Genomic DNA, 24046 nt, shown 5'->3' with positions numbered 1-24046 from the left:
ATTATCATTTCAAAAAGTAGTTCGGCGAGCAATTTTTGAATGCATAGAGAGATTTATTCGAGAACTTCAACGATACACAGCAATGAACGAAATCGTCAAAATTTTCCAAATTTTGGAACAAAATTTATGCTTGAAGCTTCAGATTACCTGTTGCTGTAGCTCTGGAGAATCTGGTACAAGTTTGATACTGATCAGGTGCTGCAAGAAATAAAAATGTGGAAAATGTGAAAAATTTCATATTACCCCCTGGAACTGCTGGTAAAGTAATTTATTTACAGAGTCATTCCACACAGAGTCGCCTCCGTGTGCTATGAATCTGTTCAAAGCGTTAGCGCCGATGACAGTTTTAACATGAATGAGTACACTACCTATCACCCTTCCATAGATTGATGATGTAATTTATATTGCGATATAACAAAAGCGTGTAATTCATGATTTTCATCACCTGATAAGTGATTTTATAATCCTTCTAACATGATGCTGTCAATACTTTCATGAACCTGATGACTGACAGCCCACTGAAACTGGATGTGTAAATATATTTTTTCAGCAGCAGCTCAAGGCGGCATTATGACATTCTTTCAAATGTGTAATAGCTGTGAGGCACCACTTCCTGAAAATAAAAAGGTATCGTAGTCTAAATTTCTGTATGATATAGGCAGCCCAAGAAAGCCTTCAATTTGTAAGCAAATAGAACTTCTGTGAATCATTGCCACATACATCACTTGCAATCCAATACTTCTTAACCATTTTTGTCTCAGTCGCGCCATTCGAGAGAACATTTTCTAAACTGAAACTCACAAAAAAATTATCTTCGCTCTACAGCCAGTCTGTCCATTTTATCAACGGAAAAAAGTTTCACGTGGAATAAGACGTTATTGAGAACTTCAGTAAAATAAAGGCACGGAAACGTAGACTACAACAATATCAATAATAACTACACTCCTGGAAATTGAAATAAGAACACCGTGAATTCATTGTCCCAGGAAGGGGAAACTTTATTGACACATTCCTGGTGTCAGATACATCACATGATCACACTCAGAGAACCACAGGCACATACACACAGGCAACAAAGCATGCACAATGTCGGCACTAGTACAGTGTATATCCACCTTTCGCAGCAATGCAGGCTGCTGTTATCCCATGGAGACGATCGTAGATATGCTGGATGTAGTCCTGTGGAACGGCTTGCCATGCCATTTCCACCTGGCGCCTCAGTTGGACCAGCGTTCGTGCTGGACGTGCAGACTGCGTGAGACGACGCTTCATCCAGTCCCAAAAATACTCAATGGGGGACAGATCCGGAGATCTTGCTGGCCAGGGTAGTTGACTTACACCTTCTAGAGCACGTTGGGTGGCACGGGATACATGCGGACGTGCATTGTCCTGTTGGAACAGCAAGTTCCCTTGCCGGTCTAGGAATGGTAGAAAGATGGGTTCGATGACGGTTTGGATGTACCGTGCACTATTCAGTGTCCCCTCGACGATCACCAGAGGTGTACGGCCAGTGTAGGAGATCGTTCCCCACACCATGATGCCTAGTGTTGGCCCTGTGTGCCTCGGTCGTATGCAGTCCTGATTGTGGCGCTCACCTGCACGGCGCCAAACACGCATACGACCATCATTGGCAGAAGCGACTCTCATCGCTGAAGACGACACGTCTCCATTCGTCCCTCCATTCACGCCTGTCGCGACACCACTGGAGGCGGGCTGCACGATGTTGGGGCGTGAGCGGAAGACGGCCTAACGGTGTGCGGGACCGTAGCCCAGGTTCATGGAGACGGTTGCGAATGGTCCTCGCCGATACCCCAGGAGCAACAGTGTCCCTAATTTGCTGGGAAGTGGCGGTGCGGTCCCCTACGGCACTGCGTAGGATCCTACGGTCTTGGCGTGCATCCGTGCGTCGCTGCGGTCCGGTCCCAGGTCGACGGGAACGTGCACCTTCCGCCGACCACTGGCGACTACATCGATGTACTGTGGAGACCTCACGCCCCACGTGTTGAGCAATTCGGCGGTACGTCCACCCGGCCTCCCGCATGCCCACTATAAGCCCTCGCTCAAAGTCCGTCAACTGCACATACGGTTCACGTCCACGCTGTCGCGGCATGCTACCAGTGTTAAAGACTGCGATGGAGCTCCGTATGCCACGGCAAACTGGCTGACACTGACGGCGGCGGTGCAAAAATGCTGCGCAGCTAGCGCCATTCGACGGCCAGCACCGCGGTTCCTGGTGTGTCCGCTGTGCCGTGCGTGTGATCATTGCTTGTACAGCCCTCTCGCAGTGTCCGGAGCAACTATGGTGGATCTGACACACCGGTGTCAATGTGTTCTTTTTTCCATTTCCGGGAGTGTATTTCGTATTACGGCTACGAAACAAACTGGTATTACACGCATAATTGCACGAGCTTTGTTTCCAGACATACAAAATAAAAGGCAATTTTCTTATTCTATTCTTCAATATTTCTCTGCGCTCTGCCTGATGGTTCCTGTGCTAAATGTTGATACGTATTCGGAGTTTCTCACCAATATCGTTAAGTGTGAATGTTAAAGATAGTGGAGCATACAGGACTCAATGATAAATACTTGAAATTTTTTGTGCGCCATTACGTCTACGTCACACATTATTTTACAAAATGGACGCCAGCAATACATCTGTTTCTAAGCGGAGCAGTGGTGTCGCTTAGTTTTGGCGCCCCCAGGCGTCTGTAGGGCTTTGTACGACACGGTAAGTAACGGTAAAAAATTGAAACTTGAGAAAAACCTGATTGATAGACTTTGTAGCAGTCAGGTCAGTTGTGAACAGATTAATAATTCACGTACTAGTACTTGCAATACAAAAATTACGGGATACAATATAAAAAATAGTTCCAATTGCGTTAAATGGAACGAAGACCGCAATGGCAGACGGCAATAAACAATTAATTTTTGACCCCATATATCCATAATTAGTGGCGTAAGATTGATAGTGCATCACTACAGTAAGAGCAAACAAGAATGAAAGCGGGAACAAAAAAACTGTGAACATAAAAACGTGCCATGTTTCGTAAACAGAGCTGAAGTGCGACATCCAGTATGTGAGCAGATGAGAGGAAGCGAAGACGCCAACAAAAAACGCGAAGAACTGTAAGTAATCGCTTATTTACATAAAAAATACGTGAGATGTTTTATAATGTACAAAATAACATACCAAAACGAAACTGTGCAATTCTAGATCCCACTGACGATGGCTTACAGTGATAAAAGACGAAACGTGTCTGGTAGAAATAAAACACAGTGCAGCAAGAGAAGGCGCTTTTTATTTACAAAACAAATATTTCTGCTTGCTGCGGAGGATGGCCGCTCAAACAAATTCGCTTTTCACTTTTTAGGATGTAGAAGAATTTCCGCTACCAATTATTAGTCACTCTACCGGTTTTGGGCTTGTGCCCATCTCCAGGTGTTTATACACTTAAGTGCATGTGTATATTGCTGGTGACTAAACAGAGAAGTGGAACAATCGTAAGTGGCAAGGCAGCATTTGTCGAAAGTATACCTGTACTTACATAAAGATGAAGTATCCTTACTATAATTACGAAACATGGACGTGAAAATGATAACAAATGTGCAGCTGAGTGGAACAATTGTCACTACAGAATAATTGTAATAAGGATGCCTCGTCTTTATGTAAGAAGAGACATATTTCTACATCTACACTTCGCAAGCCACCTGATGGTGTGTGGCGGAGAGTATCTCTATCGGTTCTCCCTTCTATTCCAGTCTCGTATTGTTCTTGGAAAGATAGATTGTCGGTATGCCTCTGTGTGGGCTCGAATTTCTCTGATTTTATCCTCGTGGTCTCTTCGCGAGATATACGTAGGAGGGAGCAATGTACTGCTTGACTCCTCGGTTAAGGTATGTTCTCGAAACTTCAACAAAAGCCCGTACCGAGCTACTGAGCGTCTCTTGCAGAGTCTTCCACTGGAGTCTATCTATCATCTCCGTAACGCTTTCGCGATTACTGAATGATCCTGTAACGAAGCGCGGTGCTCTCCGTTGGATCTTCTCTAACTCTTCTATCATCCCTATCTGGTACGGATCCCACACAGATGAGTAGTATTCAAGCAGAGGGCGAACAAGTGTACTGTAACCTACTTCCTTTGTTTTCGGATTGCATTTCCTTAGGATTCTTCCAATGAATCTGTCTGGCATCTGCTTTACGGACGATCAACTTTATATGGTCATTCCATTTTAAATCACTCCTAATGCCTACTCCCAACAATTTCTGGCTTTCCACTTACAATTGTAATACTCGTCCCTGATTAGTCACCATGAATGTAAACATGTACATGAATGTATAAATACCTGAGGATGGGCACAAGTCTGAAACCGGTCGTGTGACGAATAAATAATCCCTTATTGTGACTGGTATCGGGATTTTTCTGCGCCCTATACCACGTGTACCGGTATGAAATGAGCGTTAAGATACAAATGTGTCGATAGGGAACATTTGTTGTGAACGAGCCGTATTTTTTTGTTTGGTTGGTATGACATCTGTCAAAGATATTTAGTATACATCAAGTCATGGAACAAACATCATCATATTTTTCATCGTGTTAACAATGTCGAATTTTGTACCAGAAAGTGATGATTTGTGGAAAGCATTAATTTTTTGTTTTCATTTGAAGAAAAGTGCTGCAGAGTCGCATCGAATACTTGTCATATGCTGATCACGCTCTATCAGAAGCAACATGAAAAAGATTGTTTCAACGGTTCAGAAATAATGGTTTTGATGTAAGAAATGAAGAACGTGAAGACCACCAAAGAAGTTCGAAGACGCCGAATTGCAAGCAATATTGGATGAAGATGATACTTTGAGTCAGAAACAAATGGCAGCAATGCTAAATGTTGCACAACAATCAATTTCTGACCGTTTGAAAGCTATGAGAAAGGTCCAAATGTGTGGAAAATGGGTGCCACATGAATTGAATGAAAGACAGATGGAAAACCGAAAAACCATTTGTCAAATTTTGCTTCAAAGACATGAAACAAAATCAATTTTGCATCGATGAAAAATGGATTCATTTTAAGAATCTTAAACGGGAAAAATCGTGGGTTAATCCGGGACAGCCATCAACATTGACTGCAAAACCAGATCGATTCGGCAAGAAGACAATGCTCTGTGTTTGGTGGGATCAGAAAGGTGTGGTGTATCATGAGCTTCTAAAATCCGGTGAAACTGTGAATACTAAGCGCTACAGACAACAAATGATTAATCTGAACTATGCATAGATCGAAAAAAAGACCAGAATGGGCCAGAAGACATGGCAAAGTAATTTTTTTACACGACAGTGCTCCTGCACACAAAACTGGCTCAGGATACAATCAAAACACTTGGCTGGGAGCTGCTACGCCACCCGCCGTATTCACCAGACTTGGCCCCTTCCTACTACCATTTGTTTTAATCAATGGGACACGCATTGGCTGAGGAACACTTCGATTCCTACGAAGTAGTCGAAAATTGGGTGTCTCGTTTGCTCCAAAAGACGAACATTTCTATTGGCGTGGTGTCCACAAATTGCCAGAAAGGTGGTCAAAATGTATAGAAAGCAATGGTCAGTACTTTGAATAAAATGATTTTACTTTTCAATTCAAAATTAGTGTTTAATTTTCACAAAAACAGGCTCATTTCATACCGGTACACGTGGTAAAGGAACAGTCACGGAGTTTAACAGCATCCACTATGTACAAAATACGCTTTTCACTATGTTTTCCTCCTCCTCCTCCTCCTCCTCCTCCTCCTTCTCCTCCTCCTTCTCATCATCATCATCATCATTTAAGACATTATTCCTTTCAGCGTTCAGTCTGGAGCATAGCCCCCCTTATAAAATTCCTCCATGATCCCCTATTCAGTGCTAACATTGGTGCCTCTTCTGATGTTAAACCTATTACTTCAAAATCATTCTTAACCGAATCCAGGTACCTTCTCGTTGGTCTGCCCCGACTCCTCCTATCCTCTACTGCTGAACCCATGAGTCTCTTGTGTAACCTTGCTTCTCCTATGCGTGTAACATGACCCCACCATCTGAGCCTGTTCGCCCTGACTGCTACATCTGTAGAGCTCATTCCCAGTTTTTCTTTGATTTCCTCAATGTGGGCACCCTCCTGCCATTGTTCCCATCTACTAGTACCTGCAATCATCCTACCTACTTTCATATCCGTAACTTCAACCTTATTGATAAGGTAACCTGAATCCACCCAGCTTTCGCTCCCATACAACAAAGTTGGTCGAAAGATTGAACGGTGCACAGATAACTTAGTCTTGGTACTGACTTCCTTCTTGCAGAAGTGAGTAGATCGAAGCTGAGCACTCACTGCATTAGCTTTGCTACACCTCGCTTCCAGTTCTTTCACTATGTTGCCATCCTGTGAGAATATGCATCCTAAGTACTTGAAACTGTCCACCTGTTCTAACTTTCTTCCTCCTATTTGGCACTCAATCCGTTTATATCTATTTCCCACTGACATTACTTTCGTTTTGTTGATGCTAATCTTCATACCATAGTCCTTAAATTTCTGATCTAGCACTGAAATATTACTTTGCAAACTTTCAATCGAATCTGCCATCACAACTAAGTCATCCGCATATGCAAGACTGCATTTTTTGTGTTCACATATCTTAATCTCACCCAGCCAGTCTATTGTTTTCAACATATGATCCATAAATAATATGAACAACAGTGGAGACAGGTTGTAGCCTTGTCTCGCCACTGAAACTACTCTAAACCATGAACTCAACTCTAACTGCTGACTATCCATGTAAAGACCTTTAATTGCTTGCAAAAGTTTGCCTCCTATTCCATAGTCTCGTAGAACAGACAATAACGTCCTCTTAGGAACCCGGTCATATGCCATTTCTAGATCTATAAAGCATAGATACAATTCCCTGTTCCACTCGTAACACTTCTCCATTAATTGCCGTAAGCTAAAGATCTGGTCCTGACAACCTCTAAGAGGCCTAAACCCACACTGATTTTCATCCAATTGGTCCTCAACTAATACTCGCACTTTCGTTTCAACAATACCTGAGAAGATTTTACCCACAACGCTGATTAAAGAGATACCTCTGTAGTTGTTGCAATCTTTTCTGTTTCCATGTTTAAAGATTGGTGTGATTACTGCTTTTGTCCAGTCTGATGGAACCTGTCCCGACTCCTCCTGTGAGCACTAATTAGCAATTCTGACCGAATAGAGATTAACGGTGTGTAAAACGTCACCGTGACGCGTGTGGGACCAGGTCGGGATGGGACACGGCGCACGGCTCTATCACGGCTACGTACTGTACAGCGGCGCTCGCCGTTTATCCCATCAGGGCGCTTCCTGCGGCCACAAGGACACGCGGCGGCGAGGCGCGCCCGCAGCGCCGACCCGTGTGCGAGCGGTGGGGTCCCGCTCTGAAATACTCTTAAACAGGATCACACACGGGTGACAAGTCGCGGGACAGCGGTATGCACGTACACGAGGTATGAAAGGGCGGTTCATCGGTAGAGACGTCATTTGTACTCGGGTTGCGGCGGCGCGGTTTCTTCCGTCCCTTTACGACGAACCTGCACCTACCTGTGAACATCCTCAGCAGATCATCAGTAGGAAAGCCGAGCGAAACCTACTGTACTTCGACGTGAACCAGGCTGCAATTGAAGTCACTAATCTACGTTTCGGGAGAAAGTTTTCACACAAATGAAACGTTGGAAATGTTGTCCTCAATTAATATATTCTGAAACTTAGGTGAACAAGTATCACTGCCAAGCCCGCGCTAGTCTTAACACAGTCACTCATAATCCCTTTCACTCACGTTAGCAAGTTTACGGTGTTGCATTTCCCGAAAACGTTATAGCTACAAAAATACTGATTCTTTTTGACTGAGAGTGCTCGCCAAATATTATGTCTGTCGGTACCTAATGCAGTCGCAGTTTTTAGCCAACGACCTCCTCAATACGCCACGCGGAATAAATGTCTTTTCTTGTCACAAAATTCGCTTAAAAATTCCCAACTTTCTACACACCCATCGGAATAATTATGCCGTCACTTTACAACACTTTTGATGTACGAAACGCTGCTAGATCCGGCAAATTATCGTTTCCATCGGAACTACTGCTACAAACGTGCGAACTGTTTCGTGGCTGGGCTCCCACTCTTCTCTAGAATAAAGTCTTCTCTATCAGCAGAGAAAGGAGTGCGAAGAATATTGCTTTACCATTGGTCAGTTTACTCAACAGCCAATAGCAAACCAACATTCTCCCGCGTCAATCCGCGCTTTTCACCAATAACCAATTGCAAAATTATAAACATAACGACTGCCCTTTTACCGACGTAATTTTCTAATATGCTCAACTTTTGCTTATGCATAAAGTTATTTACTATTGTTATTTATACCTGAATTAACTTTCCCTTGACCATAAACTTACTGTACAAATCTATTCTACAAAAATCCCCTTTGTCCATATCCATACTACTTCGAAATGTTCCCACACTAAATCCTGCTACATAACTCGTTAAACAATTATCTTCATATTAACCTTAAACCACACTCACGCATCATTCATACTACTAAAACACACAACATTTTTCATGCACGAAAAACATACTAACACTTTATGAAAATAGAACAGTTTATGAAGAACACTCTATTACTTAGTGCACTCTAGTGGGCACAATCGAAACTAAAATCAGTCCCCCTATCCAATATTGTCCTCTATCGGCTGTTACAGAAACTACGTGCGCGTCCACTCTCGCGTCACCATCTGTCACTCTCCAGCTCTGAGACACATCTCCCACTTAACCACCCCCAAGGCAGGATCGGTATATGGCGCTACGCCTCAGGGTGACTTAGTGGAAAGGTTTGCGGCGTGATTATGGTCGCACGACGCGAAGTAAGACTTCGAACGCAGATTGTTAGTTGGAGCTACACGCCTCTCGTGTACTCGTGACCGTATCGGTTGGACGATAGACTGAAAAACCGTGGCGTGGTAGCGCCATTCCCGATTTCAACTGGTAAGAGCTGACAGAAGGGTTCGAATGTGGCGCAAACCCCCGAAGCCGTGGACACAAGATGTCAACGAGGCACTGCGCAAGCTGGTGATGGCTCCGTAATGAGCGGGCTGCGTTTACGTGGAGTGGACTGGGTCCTGGTTATGTTCAGCTACTTGGAGGCAGCGTGCAGCCATCCACGTTCCCAAACGACGCTGGAATTTTTATGGGTGACAACGCGCCATGTTATCGGGCCGCAATTGTTCACGATTTGTTTCAAGAACATTCTTGGCCGGTCGGTGTGGCCGTGCGGTTGTAAGCGCTTCAGTTTGGAACCGCGTGACCGCTACGGTCGCAGGTTCGAATCCTGCCTCGGGCATGGATGTGTGTGATGTCCTTACGTTAGTTAGGTTTAAGTTGTTCTAATTTGTAGGGGACGGATGACCTCAGAAGTTAAGTCCCATAGTGCTCAGAGCCATTTGAACCATTATTTTGAAGGACAGTCTTGACTATACGAGCGATTGATCTGGCCAACCAGATCGCTCATCAGTCCCGTCGAACATTTATGGGACATAATCGAGAGGTCAGCTCGTGCACAAATTCCTGCAACCGCAACACCTTCGGTACTGTGGACGGTTACAGAGGCAGCGTGGCTCAGTATTTCTGCAGGAGATTTCCGACGACTGAGCGGATACCGCGTTGATCTGCTGCACTGTGCCGGGCAGAGTGAGGTCCTGCACGATGTCAGTAGGTACACCGTGACTTTCGTCACCTCAGTGTATCTCAGTTCGGTTCCGACCACTAAGGACCACGTTAAGTGATGATGATACTTTACAGTAAGGCTCTGTTGCTGATGCCAGGGAAAAGAAATTAGGCAACAACTGAAAAATGAAATGGAAATGGTCGTATGGCATTGTTGGCCGGGAAGTTCGGCCGCAGTATTGCAAGTCCTTTGTAGTTGACGCCACTTCGGCGACTTGCGAGTCAATGATGATGATACGATGATGAAGAACACACAACACCCTGTCATCAAGGGACAGAGAAAATCCCTGACCCCACCGGGAATCGAACCCGGGACCCCGTGCGCCGGAAGGGAAAAAGCTTCCGCAAGACCACGAGCTGCCCACAGGCAACAACTATTTGTTGCTTACACAAAACGAAATATACATCGTACAATATACGTTAGATGAGTATGTGCCAAGCAAGATCGTAAGAGATGGAAAAGAGCCACCGTGGTACAACAACCGAGTTAGAAAACTGCTGCGGAAGCAAAGGGAACTTCACAGCAAACATAAACATAGCCAAAGCCTTGCAGACAAACAAAAATTACGCAAAGCGAAATGTAGTGTGAGGGGGGGGGGGGGGGGGGGGGGGCTATGCGAGAGGCGTTCAATGAATTCGAAAGTAAAGTTCTATGCACTGTCTTGGCAGAAAACCCTAAGAAATTTTTGTCTTAGTTCAAAGCGGTAGGTGGATCAAAACCAAATGTCCAGACACTCTGTGACCAAAATTGTACTGAAACAGAGGATAACAGACTAAAGGCCGAAATACTAAATGTTTTTTTTTCAAAATTGTTTCACAGAGGAAGACTGCATTGTAGTTCCTTCTCTAGATTGTCGCACAAATGACAAAATGGTAGATATCGAAATAGACGACAGAGGGATAAAGAAACAATTAAAATCGCTCAAAAGAGGAAAGGCCGCTGGACCTGATGGGATACCAGTTCTATTTTACACAGAGTACGCGAAGGAACTTGCCCCCTTCTTGCAGCGGTGTACCGTAGGTCTCTAGAAGAGCGAAGCGTTCCAAAGGATTGGAAAAGGGCACAGGTCATCCCCGTTTTCAAGAAGGGACGTCGAACAGATATGCAGAACTATAGACCTATATCTCTAACGTCGATCAGTTGTAGAATTTTGGAACACGTATTATGTTAGAGTATAATGACTTTCCTGGAGACTAGAAATCTACTCTGTAGGAATCAGCTTGGGTTTCGAAAAAGACGATCGTGTGAAACCAAGTCACGCTATTCGTCCACGAGACTCAGAGGGCCATAGACACGGGTTCACAGGTAGATGCCGTGTTTCTTGTCTTTCGCAAGGCGTTCGATACAGTTCCCCACAGTCGTTTAATGAACAAAGTAAGAGCATATGGGCTATCAGACCAATTGTGTGATTGGATTGAAGAGTTCCTAGATAACAGAACGCAGCAAGTCATTCTCAGTGGAGAGAAGTCTTCCGAAGTAAGAGTGATTTCAGGTGTGCCGCAGGGGAGTGTCATAGGACCGTTGCTATTCACAATATACATAAATGACCTTGTGGATGACATCGGAAGTTCACTGAGGCTTTTTGCAGATGATGCTGTGGTGTAGCGAGAGGTTCTAACAATGGACAATTGTACTGAAATGCAGGAGGATCTGCAGCGAATTGGCGCATGGTGCAGGGGATGGCAATTGAATCTAAATGTAGACAAGTGTAATGTGCTGCGAATACATAGAAAGAAAGATTCCTTATCATTTAGATACAATGTAGCAGGTCAGCAACTGGAAGCAGTTAATTCCATAAATTAGGCATTAGGAATGATTTAAAATGTAATGATCATATAAAGTTGATTGTTGGTAAAGCAGATTCCAGACTGAGATTCATTGGAAGAATCCCAAGGAAATGCAATCCGAAAACAAAAGAAGTAGGTTACAGCACAATTGTTCGCCCTCTGCTTGAATATTGCTCAGCAGTGTGTTATCCGTACCAGATAGGGTTGATAGAAGAGATAGAGAAGATCCAACGGAGAGCAGCGCTCTTTGTTACAGGATTATTTAGTAATCGTGAAAGCGTTACGGAGATGATAAACTCCAGTGGAAGACTCTGCAGGAGAGACGCTCAGTAGCTCGGTACGGGCTTTTGTTGAAGTTTCGAGAACATACCTTCACCGAAGAGTCAAGTAATATATTGCTCCCTCCTACGTATATCTCGCGAAGAGTCCATGAGGATACAATCAGAGAGATTAGAGCCCACACAGAAGCATACCGACAATCCTTCTTTTCACGAACAATACGAGTCTGGAATAAAGGGAGAACCGATGGAGGTACTCAGGGTACTCTCTGCCACACACCGTAAGGTGGCTTGCGGAGTATGGATGTAGATGTAGACACTTATTTGAACAGCATTACCAGCAATTACCCTAATTTTTATTGCTTAGCTCAGTTTTCGAACAGCATATGGAAAGACTATGGCAACGCAAGCTAAAATGGCCCAGTGTTTCCAAAATAATTGACTGTATTAAGGTTTGCAGTGAGTCTGAACTTGACCTTTCGGGATTGATGAACGATCTGGTTGGCCAAATCAGTCGCTTGTATGGTCAAAAACGTTCTTCAAAGAAATCGTGAACACCTTTCGTGGCCATGATGAAACAGCAGCATCTAACAATGTTGAACCCCGCGCACACTGACGAAAGACGAACTTTCGTCTGGCTTGGCACGACAGCACTGCACACGGCGCATATTATTGCGTGAAGTAGTGGCGGGGATCGAGTGATTCGGCTGTTGAGCGGTACTGTCCCCGGGCCCCCCACGCTTGGCCAAAGCGCACACACGCACCCGGTTTGTCGGCCGGTACACTATTCCAGATTTTACCGTCGCTTCACAGGCCGGAACACACAGTACAAGGTTGAGGCAGGCTGGCTGGGCAAGTCTAATCTACATACTGCTTAGTGGTGGAACCTGACACTGTGGCTGAGAATGGGCACCTGGCGTATATGAACGGGTTGAAAAAAATACACAGAGCACACGGTGTATGAACGTAAAAGGAAAGTAGAACGGGGCAGTAAGAAAACAGCACGAAGTGAGCCACATTATCACTGACTTCAAAGTCAGTCTTTGCAGTCTGGCTGTCCGACTGTTTTGCTTAGCGGCCTGCATGGTCTGATACGAGAGTATATGAAGACATGCGCGGAAAAGGGGGATAACCCTTATAATGAATCCTCCTCCTCTAAAATTACCTTTTTTTAAAAAATAGAGATAACCGATACCATGTATACTATCGGTTCTTGCTCAGGTTAAAAGTATCCCAGCTATTTCATTAAAACAATTCATCTGATTTTTGTATATGGTGTATAAAAAAAAGGAATTAATGTGTTACAATCGATACATACAAACAGTTAAAATTACCCTTCTTCCAAAAATAATTGAAATTAGAAAATTTCTTGCCTACTTAAAATTCAAATTATTAATTGAACAATCTAATGCTAATTATTAAATTTGTTTCTTGATGAATTTATAAAATATATTTTAATGATGATTTATCTTTTGCTTTGTAGGCTCTTTTGCTTTGTAGGCTCTTTTGCTTTGTAGGCTCTTTTGCTTTGTAGGCTCTTTTGCTTTGTAGGCTCTTTTGCTTTGTAGGCTCTTTTGCTTTGTAGGCTCTTTTGCTTTGTAGGCTCTTTTGCTTTGTAGGCTCTTTTGCTTTGTAGGCTCCTTGGAATAATGTGAGTAGTGCAGAATGTAAGTAATAGTGGGCATGCTTCAGATGGAAGTAGACGTTTTTTATAATTTTGTGACCAACAATGTAACTATTGGTTTTTTGAATGTGGGTATTATAAAGTCGGTGCGATTTAGACGAATGGGATAAAATAAAAAAAAAATACTCATGGCAGAGGCAATTCTTCATCAGTTATTTCATCTTCAAGAGATCGCAATGTCAAATCAGAATTTTCAGCAACAAGAATGTACTCCTAGACACAAGATTTTGAGCCAACAACAACAACGAGATAATCAAGATAAGTAACAAAGTTCTTTTGAAATCTTACTCGTCCTGAAGTTTTCAAAATTTGTGGAAAGAATGAGAACACTAATGCTGATGTGTGGGAGCGTAAGATTACACCCTCAAATGTAAAAGCTTAGAGATAAATGTTGCTATCTGTTGCTGAATATGGGAACTATCAAAATTTACATTGGTCTCATTCCTAAGGGGTATTTACGGGCAAGACCAATGTAAATTTTCATAGTTCCTGTACCCATCAACAGATGGCAACATTTATCTCTCGGCTTTTACGTTTGAGGGGTAGCCTGTTTTTCCGCGCATGTGTTAATCTTCATACCAAGGAAAGCGTTTTAGGCGATATTTGTTAAAACAATGTAAAGCGCTGGCCGGTAGGGCCGAGCGGTTCTAGGCACTTCAGTCTGGAACCGCGCGACCGCTACGGTCGCAGGTTCGAATCCTGCCTCGGGAATAGCTGTGTGTGATGTCCTTAGGTTAGTTAGGTTTAAGTATTTCTGAGCTCTAGGGGACTGATGACGTCAGATGTTAAGTTCCATAGAGGTCAGAGCCATTTGAACCATTCGAGCACCTCTTTTATAGATGTTATTTTGCAGACTTTTTTATGGTGCCGACAATCATCAGAACTTCGTGAAACTATACGGGCTGAAGCGGGAACATCCCACCATGTTACACGAAAAATTCCGAAATGAAATTAGCTGAGAAAAGATAAATGTATTTCATTACTTACTGAAAATACCTAGTAAAATTTCGCTTTCGCAATAATAAGCGACAAGTTTTCAAGCTCAATGACCCAGTGACTCATCGACAGAAAAAATGTCAAATTTGGAATATTATCTCCTTCTCCCTTTCTCCCCAGTGATAAATTTCTACAGCTCCGCAAGCTTTGGATACGAGATGGAAACGGCCAGACAAAAAATGTTGCACTGTGTTCTATCGCTTTGAGAGATTTGTATGCGTGATTTTGTTGCCCACAGCTGATTCTGTGGCGTTGTTGGGTTTCAGTACAGCAGCGAGGAGCACGAGCACGACCAAGAGGAGGAGGTGGAGGGGCAGGCGGAGATGGAGGACGCAAAGGGCGAGGGCGAGGGTGGCTGCGGCGGCGGCGGCGGCGGCCCACCTCCCGGGGAGGCGGTAAGGCAGACCCTCTGGGCCGCGGCGCGCCGGGGCGGCCTCTACTGGAACCGCCAGGGTGTGTGTGGGTGTGTGTGTGTGTGTGTGTGTGTGTGTGTGGGTGTGTGTGTGTGTGTGTGTGTGTGGCAATGGCGAGGCTAACCGCCTGGGCCGAGTGGCCACTACTTCAGCCACCACCATCCTGTGTGTGTGCAAAACCTTCCCCGCCCAATAAGATCCAACACTTTATCCTGAGTTCATTTGTTTCAGTAACCAGGCAGCACACTTAACAAATGGGAAGCAGCAAAGGGGGCTATGGAATTAAGTACATTATTTGTACTTAGGGCTAGTAGAAACCCTTGGGTAACAGAAGAAATATTGAATTTAATTGATGAAAGGAGAAAATATAAAAATGCAGTGAATGAAGCAGGCAAAAAGGAATACAAACGTTTCAAAAATGATATCGACAGCAAGTGCAAAATGGCTAAGCAGGGATGGCTAGAGGACAAATCTAAAGATATAGACGCTTATCTGACTAGGGGTAAGATAGATACTGCCTACAGGAAAATTAAAGACACCTTTGCAGAAAAGAGAACCACTTGTATGAATATCAAGAGCTTTGATGGAAACCCAGTTCTAAGCAAAGAAGGGAAAGCAGAAAGGTGGAAGGAGTATATAGAGGGTCTATACAAGGGCGATGTACTTGAGAACAATATTATGGAAATGGAAGAAGATGTAGATAAAGATGAAATGGGACATATGATATTAAGTGAAGAGTTTGACAGAGCACTGAAAGGCCTGAGTCCAAACAACCCCCCGGAGTAGACAACATTTCATTAGACCTACTGACGGCCTTGGGAGAGCCAGTCCTGACAAAACTCCACCATCTGGTGAGCAAGATGTACGAGATAGGCGAAATACCCTCAGACTTAAAGAAGAATATAGTAATTCCAATCCAAAAGAAAGCAGGTGTTGCAGGTGTGAAAATTACCGAACTATCAGTTTAATAAGTCACAGCTGCAAAATACTACAGCGAATTCTTTACAGATGAATGGAAAAACTGGTAGAAGCCGACCTCGGGGAAGATCAGTTTGGATTCCGTAGAAATGATGGAACATGTAAGGCAATCCTGACCCTACGACTTATCTTAGAAGAAAGCTTAAGGAAAGGCAAACCTACGTTTCTAGTATTCGTAGACTTTAGAGAAAGCTTTTGACAATGTTGATTGAAATACTTTCTTTCAAATTCTAAAGGTGGCAGGGGTAAAATACAGAGAGCTAATGGCTATTTACAATTTGTACAGAAATCAGATGGCAGTTATAAGAGTCAAGGGGCATGAAAGGGAAGTAGAGGTTGGGAAGGGAGTGAGACAGGGTTGTAGCCTATCCCCGATGTTATTCAATCTGTATAATGAGCAAGCATTGAAGGGAACAAAAGAAAAATTCGGAGTAGATATCAAAATTATTGGAGAAGAAATAAAACCTTTGTTCGCCGATGACATTGTAATTCTGTCAGACAGCAAAGGACTTGGAAGAGCAGTTGAACGGAATGGATAGTGTCTTGAAAGGAGGATATAAGATGAACATCAACAAAAGCAAAACGAGGATAATGGAATGTAGTCGTATTAAATAGGGTGATGCTGAGGGAATTAGATTACCAAATGAGACACTTAAAGTAGTAAAGGAATTTTGCTATTTGGGGAGCAAAATAACTGATGATGGTCGAAGTAGAGAGGATATAAAATGTAGACTGGCAATGGCAAGGAAAGCGTTTCTGAAGAAGAGAAATTTGTTACATCGAGTATAGATTTAAGTGTCAGGAAGTCGTTTCTGAAAGTATCTGTATGGAGTGTAGCCATGTATGGATATGAAACGTGGACGATAAATAGCTTAGACAAGAAGAGAATAGAAGATTTCGAAATGAGGTGCTACAGAAGAATGCTGAAGATTAGATGGGTGGATCACATAACTAATGAGGAGGTATTGAATAGATCTGGGGAGAAGAGGAGCTTGTGGTACAACTTGACTAGAAGAAGGGATCGGTTGGCAGGACACGTTCTGAGACATCGAGGGATCACCAATTTAGTATTGGAGGTCAGAGTGGAGAGTAAAATTCGTAGAGGGAGACGAAGAGATTTATACACTAAGCAGATTCAGAAGGATGTAGGTTGGAGTAGGTACTGGGAGATGAAGCTCGCACAGGATAGAGTAGCATGGAGAGCGGCATCAAACCAGTCTCAGGACTGAAGATCACAACAACAACATTTGTTGTTACTTTTTCGGTGTTACAGTCTTCAGCATGAAGACTGCTTTCGACTACTCTATCTTGAGCTAGGCTTCATCATCTCTGCGTAACTATTACTACCTACTTCCAGTAGAATCTACGTCCTGCATTTTTGTTTGGGGTCTCCCTCTAAATTTCTCCCCCCCCCCCCCCCCAACCATGATGCGTTGGGACGCATCTGATCAGTGTGTGCCATAAATTTCGATTTAGTATTTTTCCTTTATTATTCGATCTGCCCGATCAATCTCCACCATTCTGCTTGGAGCACCGCTTTCCAAAGGCTTCTACCCTTTACATGTCTGTACTGTTTATTGTCCACATTTCACTTTCATACAAGGCTACCCTCCAGAGGAATAGTTCCAGAAAAGTAGGTAACCTTTAAATATTAGTTGATTATAATTAACGTGCAACTACTCACAGAGGTCCAGTGTCGGCTGTAATAACTGTCATACGACAGCAAACTTGGTGGAAACATTAAAGAGTTATTGTGGATCCAATTTACTCTGGAAAAACAAATTAGTTCCAGCTGTGGCCACCATTTGCAAATCTGGCGCTGTACACTGTACGGCATCATGACATTCACACTGTCATCTGACAAGCTATAATGTGAGTCAAGAATACAGCTATGGAGAAGAACATCGGCAATTACAGTGCTGCATTGAGATAGTACAGCCGACTGATAGGTCTGACAAGAGGCTGGATGTCATTAAATGTTTTAAAGATGATGATGAATTTCAAAAACGCGGGCTTGATGTGGCACCTGAAAGAGGAAGGCGCCCTACCCCAGTGGAAGTTACTGACGATGTTGCCGCTACTTTGACCGCCCATGCAGCGCGTGTCCCAGTTAGCGGTAGCGCTCGTGCAGCGTCACGAGAATTTTCCACTGCATGGTCAACAAGATCCAGACAGTGCAGCAGCTAAAACCTCATCATACACAGCAGTGTCCTGAATTTTCTCTTCGGTTTCTGGCACGGATAGACAGAAAAGCGCCAACATGGGCACTGTCAACCTTTCCCCCACTTAGACGAGACGGGGGAGGGAGTAGATGTAAATTACATGGTATGATCTTCAAAAGAGGAATGACAAGATTAAGGTCAGAATGATTGAATGAATGGACACACAAGGGAAACACACATATTGGAATTACACAATTGCAAAATGTCACAGGATACGTGTACCTGGGTCAACTTAGGGAGACTTAAAACCAGGAGTATTTCAACGAATTAAACTGAGCTGACAAGCTTACCGAAGATTCACTCAAGTTTTCAAGTGTAAGATGTAGCCTATCTGAAATAAGTTTTTGACCAATTGTACTACCAGTAAGACCTTACATCAGGGATGCAAGCACGTAGAGTTCATTGTTAGAGAGCTCGCACTAGGTTAGTGACATAGTGGAAAGAGTAAATACCTTGAAATGCCAGTGAAATGCTCATGTCGCTCGAAGAAAGGAAGACAGAGTCTCAAACGAAATGTTACCTAGGAGGCCACCAAACAGATGGGCTGGGGATTTAAGAAATACAGCTGGATTTAATTGGCAGCAGAAATGGTGAACCTGGTGGGATACTGTTTTGCACACCGACTGAGAAGGTCACATCACCAAGTGATTGAATTGATGACGACAACGATACGAGAGAAAGACGCCATTGTAGTATGTGAAATCATTTGCAAATAATCCAATACAGTTCAAAACAAAGAAGACAGATATCAAAGCTTAACTTTAAAACCAAAGATATCGAAGCTTAATAATTTGAAAACTATCTAAAGAGTTCCTTTTGTGTCGGTCTCTCCGTCCCAGAGAAGAATTTTTATTCACTGGCATGTAGTTCAATAGTGTACAGACCCAGTTATGTAATAAAACCAACTATCGTTTACTAGTACTTGAATGGTCATCATTCATCCAAATTTAATTGTGAATTAATTTAATAGCCAGTAAAACCCACTCATTCCATTTGGTTATGATGTATCATAAAACTGACACAGTCAACACCCAAATAATTAGTTAACCTCAAGAATCCAGTATGTCCTCCATTTAAATCATGGAATGGCGTTGGTGATTTCTGTCAGTTCCTGTAGGTTTCCTGACGATTTAATAGCATTGCAAGTGTTCTGAGATTGTGTCGTGGTAGCACTTGCACAAACTAATTCACTGTTTTGCACTTTAACGGCTTGCAATGTACACTTACTAACCAAAAAAGTTAAGGATCTAGGGGGTCAAAAGAAATGAAATTGCACACATTGAGAGGTTATGTGCTTTTATTTCAGTGATTATAAAACAAAGTTGCGTGAAAAAATTGGAATTACCATGACACTGCTGGTGCCTTGTGAGTAGCGCGTTACACGTTCTTGGTGTGTGGATGCATGTCCTGTTTCGGTAGGGAAGAGTGTCGTGAAGATGTTATGTCATCTTATGAGGTAAGTTGTGGGTTAACTGCTGTAACTGGCACTCGATATGCCAGATACTGACGCTGGGAAGTAGTGGACATCAAAGCAGGTCCCACAAGAGCTGTGTTGCGCAGAGAGCGGTGGATTTTGCTGCCCAAGATGAGAGTAGTTCAGACACGTGGCTTCTGTGGACAAGCCTCGTGTTACTGATAGATGATGCCAGGATCTGTCTCATGAGGACTCACACATACGGACCAGGATCTCTGTAAAGTATTGTTATGGTATCAGAGTGCCGCAACAAGATCGGACGTGATCAGTGATATCCCATGTTGTGTCTCTAGTAATAACATGGCATTTCTCTCTTTCTCTCTTTCCATTCGCAACCGTCTCCATGAAGCTGGGCTACGGTCCCGCACACCGTTAGGCCGTCTTCCGCTCACGCCCCAACATCGTTCAGCCCGCCTCCAGTGGTGTCGCGACAGGCGTGAATGGAGGGACGAATGGAGACGTGTAGTCTTCAGCGATGAGAGTCGCTTCTGCCTTGGTGCCAATGATGGTCGTATGCGTGTTTGGCGCCGTGCAGGTGAGCGCCACAATCAGGACTGCATACGACCGAGGCACACAGGGCCAACACCCGGCATCATGGTGTGGGGAGCGATCTCCTACACTGGCCGTACACCTCTGGTGATCGTCGAGGGGACACTGAATAGTGCACGGTACATCCAAACCGTCATCGAACCCATCGTTCTACCATTCCTAGACCGGCAAGGGAACTTGCTGTTCCAACAGGACAATGCACGTCCGCATGTATCTCGTGCCACCCAACGTGCTCTAGAAGGTGTAAGTCAACTACCCTGGCCAGCAAGATCTCCGGATCTGTCCCCCATTGAGCATGTTTGGGACTGGATGAAGCGTCGTCTCACGCGGTCTGCACGTCCAGCACGAACGCTGGTCCAACTGAGGCGCCAGGTGGAAATGGCATGGCAAGCCGTTCCACAGGACTACATCCAGCATCTCTACGATCGTCTCCATGGGAGAATAGCAGCCTGCATTGCTGCGAAAGGTGGATATACACTGTACTAGTGCCGACATTGTGCATGCTCTGTTGCCTGTGTCTATGTGCCTGTGGTTCCGTCAGTGTGATCATGTGATGTATCTGACCCCAGGAATGTGTCAATAAAGTTTCCCCTTCCTGGGACAATGAATTCACGGTGTTCTTATTTCAATTTCCAGGAGTGTATAATATGGTATTGCAGTCCCTGTGTTAATTAGAAGTACTGTGGCGAGTACAGTGTTTATCAAACACATGAAACGTATTTGCAGTTGCGAATATGGACAACCATCAACTGAACAATGGACATTCAACTAAAATGTCTCCCCTCTATGGGAATATACATAATGGGCTGAAGAGTGCAGGTTGCACACACATGGTGAGCTAGAGTCACAACAATAAAATTATACCGAGTCTCAATGAGTACTTAGTCCAAGCTGAGGCGGAAGTGTTATGTTCAGAAGTCGATGGCCCAGTTCTTGGCACAGCACAGTGGCGATCTTCAAATTGCTTGCTGCGACGGAACTGCTCCCCAGAAACGTGCACCAGCCTAAATATCTACCTTGTGGACGGATACTTGTGAGCCTTTTTTAGACATGTGATGTGGCGGATGCAGGAGGATGTGCAGTTAGCCAACGACCTCTATCGTCGCTGTGTACACTGCCTGGTAACACCCTCTGCTGGTCTGGCTTCAGAGTTCCCGGATAACAAAGCTCTCACTCGTCTGCACTGTAGGGGTTGAGCTCAATAGACGCCGCTACGATAAATAAGTTGTGGATGGTGCCATCGATGCCTAATCTTTATGGTGCCATGGCACTATGGTTGCAGATGATCAACTGAGATAGTGCAGAACCGAGCTTCATTACTCAAAAGACATGACATCACTCATCAGCCCATGCTTCCCAGGTACACCACCACCACAAAAGCAGCTGTGTGTGTTGCAGTATTAACTCCAGCCCACCAATGGGACAGTGGTTTGGTAACATGGCTCCTGCTAGTATTCAGTGGTGCGGGATGACACAGGTGGCGTGAGACTATATGTGATCGCTCAGCAATATTGATGCTTGCGTTGATTTGGGTCCCATGACTGTCGCGCAAATATGGAGTTGCTGGGCTGTGGAAGGCAATACTTAAGGTTTTGCAGGATATCAACAGCCAAACATGACTAGAGCCTGACAGGAAAGACAATTTTTCAGATAGCTGTGCAAGGTCATACTGCAACTGCTATCGCGTAATGTGCCTCCAGACAGAGAAAAGGCTTCTTCTCAGCGAGACAAGTGTCTACACGAAAAGCGTGACAAAATCTAGAAGGCCATCGTGACTACTGTTACGACTTTCCTTGCTGCAGCAGGAGAAAGTGGTGCGCCCAGCGACAGCAGGACGTAAGAGCGGTGCAAGTCGTCTTATCAGCTGAACCCCACTTCTGTGTATGGATGTGTCCATGTGTCAATGTGTGGAGAGTCTGGGAAGGACGAACGCTGTCTGACTGCGTTCCTCATCGTGATACGGGCACAGCACCTGGCGTGATGATATGAGGTGCCATTGAGCGCACAAGACGATTCCTTCTAGTTACATTGACTGGTAATTTGGACAGCAGCCTTTGCATTTCTGATGTATTAAGGATGGTGGTTGTGCTGTCTCTTTGACGTCTCCACTAATTTGTCTTTTGGCATCGTAACACAATGAGCATGTTGCCTGTGCATTATTGAACTACCCTGATACAGAGGGTTTTCCTCCACTGTTACCCTGCTCAGCAAGTTCTCCAAATGTTTCACCCACTGATATCTGGTTATGGGTTGCCGAGAGACTCGTTCGCTACTACTCGCCAGCCACCGTGACTGTCGAACGCTGGGACAGATTTGAGCCAGTTGTATTAGCGCCACTGTAGCTGCAGCCTCTGGCAACTCTGCGTCCTAAGTTTCGCAACATGTACATCTCCAAACTCCTACAAATTAAATCATTTATTCCTCCTACTATACCATACACGTAAATTAAGTACCATTTTACCTGTTTTGAAGCCATTGCAATACTGTCTCATGAATCGGTACTGTGAATGTTAACGCCAACAAGTCAACGCTTTGGAATGACAATATGTCAACCAATATTCCATTCATGTCTGGTAAATTGATGTCAAATTTTCATTAACTCATTATTTGTTTCTCTCTCAAACAACAGTAGTAATTTTTTGATATGGTACTGGTCGATACTTGCCACAGTGAACTGTAAAGAACATTTACAAAAAACATTAAGATTAAAGTGCACCGTAACTGCATTAACCTTCCCCATAGCGCATTCTTTTTAAAACTGTTGCAGCAAACAACCTCTGAAAACTACAAGGAATTGATACCTGATCGTGCTACTCATGCATCTTGTGCATTTTCATGTGTCAGTACCTTTGCGCTTGTTTCTCCACCTAATTTGTAACAAAAAATTAGCTTTACGTTTTTTTACTTGAAAAATTAGACTTGTATGGTAGAAATTTTCCATTCAGATTTTAATATTTGTTAGAATGATAAGATCTGATTAATGAAAACTAATAATTACACTAATATTCGACTTTATTTATCATTACTTACAAGAAAAAGTAATACAATAACAACATTGTCATCCCAACGAAACAAACAGGGACACCACTTGGAACTTCTGCGCCGGCCGCGGTGGTCTCGCCGTTAAGGCGCTCAGTCCGGAACCGCGCGACTGCTACGGTCGCAGGTTCGAATCCTGCCTCGGGCATGGATGTGTGTGATGTCCTTAGGCTAGTTAGGTTTAAGTAGTTCTAAGTTCTAGGGGACTGATGACCTCAGATGTTAAGTCCCATAGTGCTCAGAGCCATTTGAACCATTTTTTTTGGAACTTCTGCATTCTTGTAACTCGACTATTTCTCCACAGATTGCAATACGAGTACGTTCCCAATGTAGCAGTAGTCAGATAGACCCTTGTCACACTAGCAACTAATTTTCTTCGATTTTGTCGACTGGAACTTGTCATTCTAAAGAGTGGAATTGTCAACTTTGAACTATTTTTAGCACAAAATGTTCCTAGACTAAGTTATGCCACCGACAAATGCTAAAAAACAAGGAAACCAATCAATAAATCGCCATATTACGCCTACTGACAGCCATACATCGTTCAGCAGTTTAACGTCCCTTAAAGCGTGATTGCTATAAGCCACCGTCCAAAGTAAAAGACAGCAGCAGCCGTGGACTGTCAAACTGTGCTTAAAGGCACAGTTGTAAAATGAAGGCATGTGTCAGCGTGTTAAATGAGAAGACAGAAGTATGAAAGGGACATTGCAAGGCCCACTTCAGTGGTTCCCTCCGTGGGAAGCAGACACCAACTTATTCGAATTATGTTTTGCGTTTTCTGTTGGCCGTTCTACGTTGCTGTACGCATTGCAACGTAGGTGTAGGATTGGGTTTTTTTAGAATTTGACATATTATGT

The 24046-nt window shown here is 43.9% G+C and overlaps 1 protein-coding gene across 6 annotated transcripts in view; it reads left to right on the top strand.

The window, feature by feature from the left end:
- The window catches only part of LOC126281658 (zinc transporter 1), a 556713-nt gene that overhangs the window by 469107 nt on the left and 63560 nt on the right, over positions 1 to 24046 (top strand). For all 6 annotated transcript variants that reach the window (XM_049980799.1, XM_049980800.1, XM_049980805.1 and 3 more), the window contains one exon: positions 14781 to 14909. In XM_049980799.1, coding sequence (XP_049836756.1) covers positions 14781 to 14909 — 129 coding nt within the window. The remainder of the gene's footprint in view (positions 1 to 14780; positions 14910 to 24046) is intronic.

Source organism: Schistocerca gregaria, chromosome 7 (genome assembly GCF_023897955.1).
Source record: "Schistocerca gregaria isolate iqSchGreg1 chromosome 7, iqSchGreg1.2, whole genome shotgun sequence".
Taxonomy (NCBI): Eukaryota; Metazoa; Arthropoda; class Insecta; order Orthoptera; family Acrididae; genus Schistocerca; species Schistocerca gregaria.
The sequence above is the reverse complement of the archived record's forward strand: the minus strand, read 5'-3'. Positions and strand labels throughout refer to the sequence as shown.